This window comes from Cygnus atratus, chromosome 1 (assembly GCF_013377495.2).
Source record: "Cygnus atratus isolate AKBS03 ecotype Queensland, Australia chromosome 1, CAtr_DNAZoo_HiC_assembly, whole genome shotgun sequence".
Taxonomy (NCBI): Eukaryota; Metazoa; Chordata; class Aves; order Anseriformes; family Anatidae; genus Cygnus; species Cygnus atratus.
In genome coordinates this window covers 110859208-110873475 of record NC_066362.1, presented here as the reverse complement: position 1 = coordinate 110873475, position 14268 = coordinate 110859208, and the positions used below count along the sequence as shown (strand labels likewise).

Genomic DNA, 14268 nt, shown 5'->3' with positions numbered 1-14268 from the left:
GCAAGCACGTCTTCCTTGCTTCGTTTTACTGCAGGAGGGTCATGGACGAAAATCACCAGGGAGCAGGGGTTTGGCTGCTGCACTGGAAAGCCTTAGAGCAGGGTGAGCCTCACACACATGGTGCATTTTGAAATTGATCTGTTTTCCCTCCATATTCCCCCTCCTGCACCCCACAGCTCCTACTCAGTACAACCTGTCCTCCGTCCTCGCCCCCCCTCACCATGCTCTGGGCACGCCACGTGATGGGGACAGCCCCGTCAGGCCATCAGGACAGCAGGCCCCACGCCAAAGCCACCTGCCCACGGTGTCAAGGACGGCGCCCGTCCCACATTGTGCCTCAGGGAGTACGTCCTGTGCAGCGGCCGTGGCAGGGCTGCCTTCTGAACGAGGAAGTTTATAGCAAAAATAGGAAATTTGGCACTTCCTTAAGGAAGAAAAAGAAAAAAAAAAAGGAATTATTATTTTATTCCAAAGATTATGGCTGTGAGAGCAGCTCTTAATAAAGGCTGAGTAATGCAGCCAAGCAAGATTAAATATTTATAATGCTGTGGTTAAAAACTCTTGTGTAGGGATATTTTTTCCAGGAACCAGCACACAGCTGCGACTCACATTGCCACTCAGGGGGCTGTGGGCACGGCTGTGCACATGGTGTGCTGCTTCATACCGCCACCTCTTTTTTTCATACCAAAGCAACAGTTTGTGCAGATTTAGGCTCCAACCCATAATTTTCCACAGTGCAGAGGCTGGTCACAGTTTTGGAGCTCTGCTTCTTCCTGCCTCTCCCTCAACAGCACCCTGCGGGCTCGTTCAGAAAAGGACATTTTGCCTCTTTCCTGACGAGGGATATTTTTAGCTATTCCATTTTAAATTTTTGCTTAGGGTGGACAGGAACAGTAGTGGACAAGCCAGACAACCAAAAGACTTGACACTGCTGTCATCGCGACTCCAAATGTTGGGGTTAGAGCTGGTCAGTGGCTCACAAAATAATGTAGGCTGGGAGGACCTCCTGAGGCCTGCTGGTCCCACCACCTACCTGGAGAAGGGCCCGGCTCTGAACAAGGCCCAGCTCCGAAACCCGACCATGTTGCTGTGTCCAGATGTTTCAAGAATTTAAAAACAAACCCAAACCAGGCAGCTCTGTTGTCTCTGAGCCTAACGAAGGTTCTCATGGCTGATTGACCTGTCTGCATATTGAAGGCCTGAGCTCTGACTGAGGCCTTCCAGACCTCTCGCTCCCCCAGGAACAGAGCAACCGGGTATCACCCTCATGTCATCAGGGCCCCTTCCTTAGGAGCGCTGCCTCCTTAACAAGGGGAAATGCCGGGTGCAGAAATGGATGGGGAGTTTTATAAGGCTGGGGCAGGGCTCCCCCTTACAGGAGTGTGGGTGATCCTGCTGAGGAATTGCTCCTGGGTGCTCACAAACCCATCCCCAGCACCGCAGAGACCGCAGGGGGATGTGCACCACAGGGGAAGTTGTGAGCACAGACCCAAGCAGTACAACAGGATTGTGCCACGTACCTTGGCAGGGTCTTCACGTTGCTCTTCTGCTCCCAGCTGGAGTTCAGCTCTCTGAGGAGAACACCGCTGTTGCCCCAGTGGCTCTCTGCAGGGCTGTCTCCAGCACTCACTGGCAGGACTTGTGCTTACTTCAGCAAGGTCTGGATGGACAGGTTTCCTCTGTGAACCTGAGGAACCCCACCGTGGATGATTTCAGAAGCGATGTGAGATCCCTTGCCTGGGTTATTCGGTGCTGATGCTGGCTCATATCATTTTCGAATGCACGTCATTCCCACAGCCATGTCTGTAGCCTAAGTCTAATAGCTACTTTCATGCCGAGCCAGCCACACAGCCTGCAAAATCTCCCCTGTAATATCCCTAGGCTGCTTTTCTGGGCACTCACAAGGATTTTGTGGCTGAGAGGTCATCTTTTTGCTAGCTGTGAAATGCCCTCCCCAAGGTGTTGTTGCTGACCTGTGGCACCTCGTTCAGTTATATTTCTATCCTTAGCCTGGAAATGAAATAGATGCTGGCTATGGTATTTCTGCTGCTTTTTTTTTTTTTTTTTTTTTTTCCTTCCCATTTGTGCATCCCACTAATAGCTGGCAAAATCCAATTGCTTCTTACCACTGATGCCACTGCAGTAAAACAGACCCAGCACTGAAAACAACATGGATCACTGTATGCACTGCTTGTCTTTAATTGGCATACCCCGTGCTTTCCCATAAAATAAAATTTGTGTGGTCAGGTCAGGTAAATAGGTTGCCCTTTAGTTCTCTGTTTTCCATGCTGGATGTTTTTTTCTGCAGAAGGTGTCGTTTCAGAGAGATTGAAATAATTTAGTGCCTGTTCCTGAGTTTTGTTCATGTTTGTTTTCACTCTGACTTCCATACCGCTGTGAGCAGTGAACATTTGGGAACGAGATGAAGCACTAATTGATAGCTTTCCTCAATTAGACTTGGAAAGTTTTCCACAGAAAGAATGAAACAGCAACCCGGGCTCAGAGTATAAACAATTTAGTCAAGGGAACGAACCCTGAGTGAATCTCACCCTACTGCGCTGGAGCAAAAGCTGCTTCCCTGGCCCTGCCGAGGTGCTCCTGGTGCTCTCCCACGACAGGACTTTGTCACCAGGCTTGAAGATGTGGTACGACAGGAATACATCCAAGCAGGCACACATTGCTAAGCACATTTTTTTCCTCCCCACAGATCTCCAGCAGCTGTGATGGGCTCTACACTGAGAAGCAGCCTCTTCCCTGGCTCTTTTCCTTATTTCCACAGTGGGGAGCAGGGTGGTGCAGCCCCAGCCCTGCCTTGCTGCCCCATGGCCACTTCAAGAGGAGCCAGCTAACCACCCTAGGCCTCTGAGTCATGGCCTTGCATGGAGAATGCTCTCCGGGTTTTGGGGCTCCTGAGGTGCCATGGTGGGAGGTGTGGGACATGACACACATGGGATGCAGGCGGCTGGTGGGAAGGTGGCAGGAGCAGGGAGCCTTTGGTGGAGGTGGTCTGGAAGCCAGGGGAGATACCAGAGGGTGCTTGGTAGAGGCTGGGGCAGTGGGCAGGGAAGGACAGGGTGTGACATGGCCAGTGAGGACACTTGGCTCAGCTTCACTCTGGTCAGGGCACATCCAGGATGGTGGAGGATGCTCCTGCATGGCTCACTGTCATTAACAGGCAAATGCACAAAGGTAACAGAAAAAATAAGTGACTTATCTTAGTTTAATATAATGAACCTATTTCCTCCAGGGTTGTGAAAGGAGGTCAGAGAACTGGGAGCTTGGAAAAGCAAGGCGTTTTGCAGCTTTGCCCCAAGTAAGGGACCAGGCTTTAAGCTAGAGACTGGCTTCTACCAACCTGCTGCCACCTGAACTGTTCATCACCAGGAAGGGTCGCCTCTGCTTTCAGCTGGGCTGCAGGGACCCCCACAGCAGCACCATCACTTGGAGGATGTGTCTGGGTGACGAGAATGGGACAGCGGGGACCAACCAGTAACCTAGCGCTGCCAAGTCTACCACGAGACCATGTCCATAAGCACATCTACATGTCTTTTGAAGACCTCCAGGGATGGTGACTCAGCCACTTCCCTGGGCAGCCTGCTCCAATGCCTCACAGCTCCTCCAGTGAAGAAATTTTCCTAACAACCAACCTGAACAGGCAACCAACCTGCCTCATGGGTTGGGAGGACGGCGTCACCTCCTGGTGGAGCTGTCTCACACCTACTCACGGGGCCGACCAGAAGTAAAACCCCGGTTCCTCCACCCATAGGACAAAAGCCAATTCTTTTCAGACTCAAATCTATTCAGGACCGTTGCGCAGGGACGTGGACGGCAACACCTCTCTATCTGTGAGGGGGAGAGCCAAGCCCCCGTGGGAGCGCAGCCTTTCATGCAGCCCCGTAAGCATGAGGGGAAGTGTCCCAGCCCCGCAGATGAGCTCAGCTCTTCGTGTCTCTCTTCAATCCCTCTTCCTTCCGCTAATAGGATGCCAGTCGGTGTTGAGATTTTTCCAGTTGAGCACACAACTGTGCCTTACTCATCTGAGTAGGTCCCTTCCTCCTTTTTAAGTTTTCCCATGCTTAGATGTGACTTGGTATCAGTAGGAAATGACAAGCCCTGTCACTTCTTTCTTTCCAAGCGTTTCATGCTACCTCGCGCTACCCAGAAGCACAGTGTCTGAGCGGGAAAGCACAATGAACTCATGAAGTATTACCAATAGGAAGTGACATTTTTCCTTCTATTGTTCACGAAATTCCCTATGGAGTGCAGTTAAAATATTGGAGACATTTTATTTAAAGGCAGGAAGGTTATGCTTTCAACTTAGATAAATTTCTGATTTTATTTTCTGTCTGACTGCACTAAACCAAACCTGATCAGTCTGAATGACTTGCAAGTGAGCTTAAAAAAAAAAATCCTGTGAATATAATCTTAAATCAAGGTTATAAAACATGCCTTAATATTAGCACTATTAACTCAGTGTTCCACTTACAAAGTATGGCCTTAATATATGCCAACCTTTTTTTTTTTTTTTTTTCCAATGAAGCACTCATTGCCTGTGCTTCACCAATTTGCCAGCACTGGTAACAGCAGATGTGAGAAGAGATTACATCTCAGGCAAGTCTCTTCTGATGGTTGGATGGTGAACTTCTCCTTAGCAGCAGGGTCCCGAGGGCCTTGAATGCAGATTGATGTTCCCCTTACGCCCCTTCTTCAGCAGTTCTTTTACTGATAGGGTTGGGCTCACCTGGTGGCTCTATGCTTTACAAAAAGCAGCTGTAGACTGAGAGGCATTGTGAAATCTCTGGGTACGCTGGAGTGTGCCTGAGGCAGGCACTGTTGCATTACCATCTAGAGGACTGCTACTAACTAAACTATTTCTCGGACCCTGTAGAGACCAATGAGGTGAGAAAAAACCATCAGTGGATGGTCATTCAAGCACATGCACCTACCACAGTTGCAGCATTTCGTGGTACTGTTTTGGTTTCACCAAAATTTTACTTGAGAAGAAAATGTGTTGGGTATGGGAGATCATTAGGGTGATTGAACAGATGTTGGGGAGGGTATGCTTATCCCCCCCCCGCCCGTATGTTATAATGAATCTGCTGGTTCAAGCTTCAAGCATCTGTGTTTAATTTTGCTCCATCCTGCTCCCTCCGTTAATAATACATTTCTCATCAACAGAACACATCCTCATGTAATTTATGGGCTGCAACACACTAACTGGGTACAAGTGCTATGTCCTAAAGCAGACGGCTTTTCTCCATCTTATGCTTCTCAAATATTGTTCTCCTTTTTTAATATTCCATAACCCGCATATGGCAATTGAGCCCAAATATACAGTGAAAAGCAATCTATAATATAATTCAAAACTATGAGACTTTATAAAAGTGTTTTTCCACAGAATGATTTATAGACAGTCAAGGGTTTGAAGCTCTCTTTTTATTGCATATATTTCTTCTTACTTTACAAATAATTATATGTACTGATACAAATGTTCCTTCACAGAAGGTACATTTCTTTTTCAAAAAAAAAAAAAAAAAGGCTAGGGTGTCATCCGAAATAAGCCATTTATTGTTCATTAATATAAAACGTATTCATATTCCTAGGTGGTGTCATATCCAAACCACTGTTCATCCAAATTTCCTGCATGATCTGTTCCCTGCGCTCGATCCGTTCAGCCAGGTCTGCTGCTTCTGCTGAATTATAACCTGAGTAAGGAGGTCTGTAAAGTTCTGCCAGTTCATCCTGAACCTCTGACTCGGAGGAGTCTTCCTCCTCCTCGTTCTCACTGTTCTCATCTGCTCCATCACTTTCTGGCACTAGGTGCTCCCTCTTTCCTTGCAATTTCTTGAAGTCTTTAGAGCAGGACACGCGGATCACCAAGGCACATAGCGTGAGGATTAATCCCACACAAACACTGGACACAAACAGTAGAGCAGCTCTTTCTGGGTGATCTGAAATTAGAAATCCAGTGCTTAAACACTTCACAAACTCTGCCAAAGTCTATCTACAAAAAAGCCAGCTGTCATTTCCAAAATCCTGCATTACGTGGCCACGGTGGTAGGGGGTGTTTGTGGGCAGGGGGTGGGAGGGGGCTTGCTGTGCCCTGCACCCAAAACGCCCTGCACTTGGGAACTGAATGGTGCTGTCTCTGCTTCTTCAGATTACTATGCAAAAATCCCAGACTCTTAAAAACATAAAATAACAACATTATCCTACTGCTTTATTAGCAGTCTTAACCACCTACCAGAAGCATACCATTTTTTTCCATCCATCCTGCCAAAATGGGTCTTACTCTCACTAACAGGGGGCATGGGAAGAGCAACTCCCTGCTCCGAGGAGCCACAGCAGCATCTCCAGCCCGGGCTGGTAGGGAGCATTGTGATTCCCGGTACATGCTGAGATCACGTCCCAGTATAGCAACAAGGGAGGCAGCAACTCGACCGCTGCATGGCTCCTGCTGTTTTCTAGAAGAGCCGAAACCTTAGCCGAAGTCTTAAAGTTGCTTCTTAATGCCAGCCCCTTGCTCACTTCCAAAATTCATGAGACTTTTCCTGTGGTGTTAGAGATCTGGTGATCGCAGATCTATTGGCCTCAACACAATTTCCCTTAGTGTTGCAAAGTCACAAAACCTGTCATGGCTCATAATGGCGATGGCTGGGCCGATTTATTTATTTATTTGTTGCTCCTCAATGATCCTTATATGTATGTAAACCAACATTTCCAAAAATGGATGTCTCCAGCGCTGCTCCCAGATCGGGGACCAGGTTTTCAAAAATACTGAACAACCAACAGCCCCCATTGAAAATGTTCATTAAAAAACAATCTTGGCTGCAGTCCCTAAAAGAGTTTGGATCCTTCAAGATGGAAAATATTCTATAAATGTCGATTGCACTGTGATTGTCCCATCCACAAGACTGCAAGTACATTGTAATAATACTGTTACTATAAATATGGGATTTCCAGCAGCGACCTTCTGAGGTGATCCTCCCCTTCCCTACTCCTTCCAAAATGCCACAATCTAATGAACCAACCTGCCTCATTTTCCTACCTCTAATGTATGCAAATGTAGCCAAGGAGTTGCTAACAATAGTGCCATCTTTCTTTGGAAGTCTTGATTCCTTTGGGTCAATGTCGATACCTGCAACAAGAGGAGGTAAAGCAAACTCAGTCACATCGTAAATGACGAAGCTGCTAAGGTGATCTTCTTCTTACGGCTTTTGAACCAATGAGTCTGACTAAAACATAGGCAGAACAGCATTGTGCCAAAGGAACCTTGCAGAACGTTAGACCAAATGATGGTAGATTAAATAAAATAAATATTGAAATCAAATATAAACAGCAAATAATTCAGGTATTGAAAATATTGAGTATACAGAAAATGGCAAAATTATTAAAAAAAAAACAACTATTACCAAGTAAAACCCCTTGCCTGTTCCCATTAAGCTTTCTGAAACAATTTACTTCATTAAGCTTCACACCTATCCAGTGGACTTCCTAGCCCAATTGCTGCAGGGCACTGCAGTTAGTGATGGTAGCGAATATACACTAGTCACATGGTTCATTTCATTTGCATTTAGGAGAAGCAGGTGTTGGTGTAATTTTTGAAAGACCCTTCACCATGAACCAACTACACTTTCACTTTTACTCTTCCCATCTTTCAGTCAAAGTTAGAACATAGTGCACTGGTTATGGCCTGCCGGGTATTCATGTCCCTGTCAGTCAAAATTCAGCATGTCTCAGCCCCTGTTTGGCATGACACATAGGCTGACTTAAGCAAAGTTTCACAGTTCCTTGGAAATAGTGTAAGAAACATACAGGGGACAGCAGAGCATTCCTTCTGTATTGCTGTGACAGCCGAGCCGTGGCCGTGCTGGCCCCATCCTGTCCCAGCCAGGAGGGCAGATGCTGTCCCAGCAGCGCTCCCCCTGTCCCCCCCTCACACCCGCCTCTGCTGTGCTGAAACGTCCTACTGCAGTCAAAGACAAAGGAGAGGAGTAAATTATTGTTTTTTAATTACCATGCTCACCGTCGTTCAGCTTCACGGAAGACTTGTTGTCAGTGACCAGGGGGTTGACAGCTGTGAGGATAAATTTAGGAACTGGAAAGAAGAAAGGCAAATGGTGCACTGTCAGTTTTGGAAAACAGATCTCCAGTTAATTACTAATCCCCATCACAGCATCACAGCATGGCTGGGAGTGGAAGGGACCTCTGGAGGTCACCTGGTCCAACCCCTGCTCAAGCAGGGCCTTCTACAGCAGGATGCCCAGGACCATGCCCAGGTGGCTTTTGAAGACCCGTAAGGATGAAGACTCCACAACCTCTCTGGGCAGCCTGTGCCAGCGCTCGGTCACCTGCTCAGGAAGGAGTGTTTATGTTGAACATATTAATTTGTTTTCTGTTGGCGGCACCTCAGGTTCTGCCTGTTTAAAGTCTCGTGTGAAGTACTCTGCAAAGTGGTCCCAGAGAAGGAAGGTGCTCAGGATGGGCTGGCAGGCTCTGGGTATGGCATTTCTCATGGCATTTATTTTTTTTCCCTTGAGAAGTTTTCACATTCTTATTTAAGTAAAATTGCTAAAAGAAGGCACACCGTGTAGACGTTGAGAGTTCATGTATTGTGTGTGAGATGAATGGGCCCTTCAGGTACCCAGATCTTGGCACATGCTCCCTGTATTGTATGAAGGCAGAATGACTGATTTGCAGACTTATGTGAAGGAGAAAAAAAATAGAAAGAAATTTCAAGTATGAAGCTCACCTCTATCCTATACACAAAGATTTGCCAATAAACAGTGTTAAAGAGAGTTAAATGGAACAGAGGAGACCGAGGCTTGGGGCTTAGCATAGTTTTCATTTGCAAAAACAACTAAAAATAGCACTTCTTTCTGAGCAGTACTCTTCTGTGTGTGGGCTCCAAGTCATATCTGTTTCCTTTCCTGATGAGGGAATTTTTTGGGACTCTTTGCTCCTGTTTGCAACAGAAAGCCAACAGAGATAGGGGAGAATGAGCTAATTTCTATTTTGGCTTGTATACCATCGTAATTTGTAACTGTTTTCCAACAGCAGAGTATTTTTGTCAGTGGATGAGGTTGGTTTGCTTTCTTTCAGCCTGCGCGCTGCGTTCGCAGGCCTGGCTGTTAGGAGCAGAGTTTGACCTGGAAGTAACTGGAAGGCAGTAAACGAGATGTAGGCATCCCCTGCCTACACTTTGTGGCATCCCCACGCTGTAGCCTCTTTCTCTTAGCCTCCACGTGGCCGATGCTGGGCGAGTGCCTCCCTCCCCTGTCCTCACACATCCCTCCCGGGAGGCCATGCTGTCCCCAGCACGCCCCCCTGCTCCTGCTGCGTGGCCTGGTGCCTGGGCCGGGCCTCCTCCACCTGAGCTGATGTTCCTCCTGCTCCCCTCCTTCCCAACACATCGTTTGTGGCAGGGCTGAACCCTTTCCCACTGGGTTTGGATGGATGTTCGATATGGCATCCGAATATTTGGGGGGGGGGGGGGGGGGGGGCGTTTAATTCAAGACATCATGGGCAACAACAGCTCTCGCACCATTAATTTTAGCTGGGGTTTCATTTCAGACACACACTACACAGAAGGGCTTTAAGACCTGCACCAGGTCGCTGGACAGACTATGTGACACCAGCCGAAGGAATTCTTTATCAGGATAACCACAGCCAATCCTGGTGCTGTGCCAGCAGGCAGGGCAGGCCCAGTAAGCTGCCGCAAGCTGCCGAGGGCGGCCCATGGAGGGGTGAGAGCAGCATCCAGGACACACGGGCATGGTGCCGGAGTCAGCAGCTGCATTTCCTGAGGCAGGCTCCCAAATGCCAGCCTCGGCAGGAGCTGTTGTCAGATGCTGCCCCGTGCAGACAGGAGGCGATGCTGGGGGGGTCACTGAGGCACCAGGACTGTGAGAGACTAGCCTCTCCTTTTACCAGTGGGAGTTAACTGTGAAAATAGAAATGCAGGCAGACACGCTAGCCCTGAACGGCTGCTGACCTCTGAGGTAGGGAGTGAGATTTTTTCACATTCCTGACCATGCTGGCGATACTTTCAAGTGTGGTACAGCCCTCAGAAAATGTGCTCTGCTCAGCTGTGTCCCTGTCGCTTCAGAGGAAAGCCCATTTATCTCAGCTTGGGAAGCACCAGGTTAGCAGGGATCTTCTAGTGAGGGGAAAGTGTAAAATGTCATTCTGGACTACAGCCAGCCTCTTCCCATGTTGCCTAGATGATCTATAAACAATTAGACCTGCAAACCATTGGCTAATGCTTCAGACTGCACAGCTCCGTAGGATCTGGCAGAAGAAAAAGTCTTCGACATGTGCCAGCAACACACACGAGCGCTATTTGTTATCCATGTGTTATTGCAAAACCACCTCACTAAAAACCAGAGCGCATATCCTCACTGCAAACAAACATACACTTGTCTTCCAGCATACGGATGCGTAAGAGAGAACAATCTGTTACAACTATCTTTAATTAAAGAGGATCCCATTAACTCATTCATAAAGTTACTACAGCACGAAGACAACTGCACAACAATGTTACGTGCTAGCACGAAGGCAGGTCTCCAGCTCTCCTCAACAACATAAAGAGGAGAGTCACTGTGATGACCCTCACCTCACAGCTACATTAGGAGACCACAAAAGAAGTTCTCTCATGCCAGCAAGGAAATGGCTGGGGCTCCCTTTCCTCTGATCCTCAGGTACACAGCGATCTGGCAATCAGTCCTGTGCTGCTGTTCCAAAAAGCACGTCCCAGAAGCAGAGCAATAACTCAGTGAAAAAGATTTTGCACTTCCCTCAGTTAGTGCAGGGGCATGTGAGAGACAGCCACCACTGAGGGTCACAATTCGACTCACGACTAGCTGGCAGCAGAAGGCAGAGTCTGAGGAAATCTGTTCAAGTCCTCAGTTAAAGAAAGACATTCCTAAAAGTATGCAACACCTACATAAGGCACTGCACTGAAGTCCTGCAGTCTTTTTTTCTCACTTTCATTCGTATTACACTTCGCTGTCCCATGGCCTTTGGTTTTAAGCAAAAGAACTATAGGGAACTCTGCTTCTACGTGATGTAAATATATCAGCCTACAATAAAGAAAATGAAAAACTCTTCCTTCTTGTCTGAGCTGAAGTAGGCTTCAGTCCTGCAAGGGATCTATAACCTCAAACCTTTATTTTAGTGAGACCTTGCCCATGAGAAAGGAAATCCCTCTGCAAGGCTGGAGTCTGTAGGTGTGCTCGTGTGACTCTGGTTTCAGGACGAGGCTCTGTACACAGTGCCACAATTATGCAGCACTGCTGTACCTGGACCCATGGCAGGCAAGAGCAGATTATTTTTCCTAGCTCTGTTGCAGGTGAATTCTGCAGAACAGAATCTTATTTTGATAGTATTTCTTGAGATAGAATAATACATACTTAATATTTTATTATAAAATGCATTTTTACAGGGGAAAAAAAAAACAACAAACAACTTAATGTCAAGGTATACATTGGGTGCAGCTCTACCCATGGGATTGTTCACATATTTTGGGTATAGCCATGTCACAAAATTCCCATGTTAAGGAGGGGTAGATTTCGGAAACCTCTCTGTGTGTGTGTGTCTCCATATGTGCGCATTGTTTGGCATTGTTTTGCTTTGCAAGCAGAATAAGGGCTTTAAAATGATTGTGCTCTTACCACATGCATAGCTGACGTTAAGGTATTTTGTCACTCCAGGTAGGCACGGACTTCCAAAATCCTGGCTAGTGACAATAATTTTGCATCTCTGTTTCCCGTAACACCTTTTCGATAAAACTTCTAACGCTGTGTAAGACAAACAGTCTGAAAGAAAAATACATGGAATAAATACACAACAGCAGTGTTATCAGAAATAATAGCTGCTACGTGCACAACAAGACACACAAATCTGCTCTCAGTTTCAGAAAGCTATGTTTGCCTAAACAGGATTTCAGAATTAGGTATCAGGATTTGTGAATGCAATGAATTCAGCACGCAAAGAAAATGTGAACTTGCAGCAAGCTAACTCCCTCATGCTGACTTCCAGGTGCATGCTAAGGTTGCAGTAAGATCCATGTCAACCGACAAATGAGATGCTGCGTTGGACGTCATCTGTGTTCCCTTCATGATGGCCTGGAAGAACCAAGCACCTCCACCTTGTTCATCTTAAGAAGAGCTTGGAAATAAAGGCAGATGCAATACTGTTTGCAGGTCTCTCTCTCCGTCTCCCTGGGTTATCACGATGGTTTGACCAGATGCCCAGTTTCAATTCAAGCTAAGTGAGATCAATTTTTGTGCACCACAACAGCTAGGGCTACAGCGAAGTTCAGTGTATTAAAGGTAGCTTACGGTCTGCTCAGCCTGGTGCTGCTGGGAGCCATTCCGCCACGGCCAAGAGGTCAGGCTAGGCTCAACGTTTAACTGGGCAGACACCTGACTTCTTCCTGCCATACCAAACGCCACGCTGTTCCAGTCAGGCTGCTACCACAAGCCAAGTCTGCATGCCTAAATCAACTTCAAAGGCACCTCCGCCGCACGGTACTCGTGCCTAATGACACGTTGTGTGCGCGCAGAGGGCCCCGGCTGCCCCACTTCTCCCTGCGGATGGAGAGCCGTGGACGGGGCAAAGTTTTAAAAATTTGCTTTAAAGAAAAAGAATGTCTATAAATGCGACTGAATTCTCAGTATCCACATGTGTTAGACCCCAATACACCAAGCAAAAATACCTGTTAGTTTCAGTTTCAAAACAGAAAGTGTGCAGAAATCACAGGCCTGGGGTAAGTAATAATTTTCTGAAGCTGTCCGCTTCCAGTCAGCGTTACCTCACCCATCTGGTCAACCTCTATGGATGGTAGGTATTTCTCCTTCTAAGTCTTCCTAGGCAGGGACATTCTAGAGGTGTGAAAACATCTCTTTCTCTGCTCATTAAAGCTGTCTTTCCTATAATAAACCTCAGACAAGGATGGCACCTTCTCCTTCCAACAGCTTAATCTCATATGTGCCTCTGCAGAGGAAGAAGAAAACGGTGTTCACAGAGCTTTCCCAAATCACTCTTGTTTGAAAAGAAAGAAGAGATCTGAGACTGGAGTTCTTGGCAAAGAAGATTCACCTCCAACAGGTGAAAATAGGGTAAATTTGTGATTTTTAGAGTTAATCCCCTGACAACAGCACTGAGTGGCACGTCCTTGAGTGGAGCCTCTGGGATATGCTGGACTGATTTGTATGTTTGGTGAAGGGCCCAGGGGTTACCTTTCAAGACAGATTTTGGGGAGAGCAGCTTTCTCTTTCCAGAGACCTAAAAACCTAAGGCCTGTGTGTCCTGGGAGGCTGCTGGGCAGGTGGGGAAGTCTGATTTAAAACACTGGATATCTCTGCTTAAATAACTGCTGTTTTAGTCTCTCTGGAGATCTCAGCTAACTAAGGATATATTCAGGTGGACATTTTAGACAGCTAAGTAGCGTATTTTGGCAAGTACAAAAACAACCAAAGAATATCAGGAGGAACTATCAGATGATTCATAAATCATAGAGTCATCCAGGTTAGAAAAGAGCCTCAGGATCACCAAGTCCAACTGTTGAACGGATTGGAAGCACAACAGCAGTCTGGCAAGCTGAATTATGTTTTCTACAAACTTCGCTGCCCTTCGAGCTACTCACAGCCAGCTGTTATGCTGATGGTTTTCTACAAATTCAGTGATACAGTGAGTACATGTTTCATTTTGCCTTTGGTAGATGTTTGCTCTTGTTGCTCTGGGAGTTAATAGCTCCTTATCACCTATATTCATGTTGGATTTGGCTCCTCCACCTGAGGAGCCAGCCGTCATGTGCCTACAGGCCCCTGGCAGGCCAGGTTTTGGAGAACTTTCCAAGGCTTGGCTGGAGTCACAGGTGTGTGAATGGAGACCGAGGCTGGCTTGCTTCTATAGAACAGCACAAATATTAACTGGAAAGAACCATAACAACAACAACAATTTAAAATTGTAACATTATTTAACAGCTATCTGTGGTCCAGGAAGATTTGGGCCTTTAGTGATGCGGTCAAAAATTGTTCAGTTTCTTTCTGTCTGATTTGTGTGTGCCCTTGCTACCTCCCTGCTAGTCTAGTAACAATGCAGCTGCAGAAACACGGAGCTCATGCTGGGGATAACTTACCCTCCTTCTGGTCAAACACCTTACTGCAGTGTCTGAGAGAGGAGGAGATTCACTCCATGCTTAATTTTGAGTACATGAGTGAGCAGCCCTACTGAGCAGTCCTGAAGAAATCACAAATCAGGAGA

The 14268-nt window shown here is 46.9% G+C and overlaps 1 protein-coding gene across 4 annotated transcripts in view; it reads right to left on the bottom strand.

Annotated features, from left to right (window-relative positions):
- Positions 1-5422: 5422 nt before the first annotated feature.
- The window catches only part of EVA1C (eva-1 homolog C), a 38336-nt gene continuing 29490 nt past the window's right edge, over positions 5423-14268 (bottom strand). For 2 of the 4 annotated variants that reach the window (XM_035545798.2, XM_035545800.2), the window contains 4 exons: positions 11673-11816; positions 8018-8098; positions 7049-7138; positions 5439-5951 (listed from right to left, as the gene is read on the bottom strand). In XM_035545798.2, the coding sequence (XP_035401691.1) occupies positions 5566-5951; positions 7049-7138; positions 8018-8098; positions 11673-11816 (701 nt within the window). In that variant the 3' untranslated portion in view covers positions 5439-5565. Of the gene's footprint in view, positions 5952-7048; positions 7139-8017; positions 8099-11672; positions 11817-14268 lie in introns of all 4 variants that reach the window. The other 2 variants (XM_035545799.2, XM_050715990.1) reach the window with 2 other exon arrangements.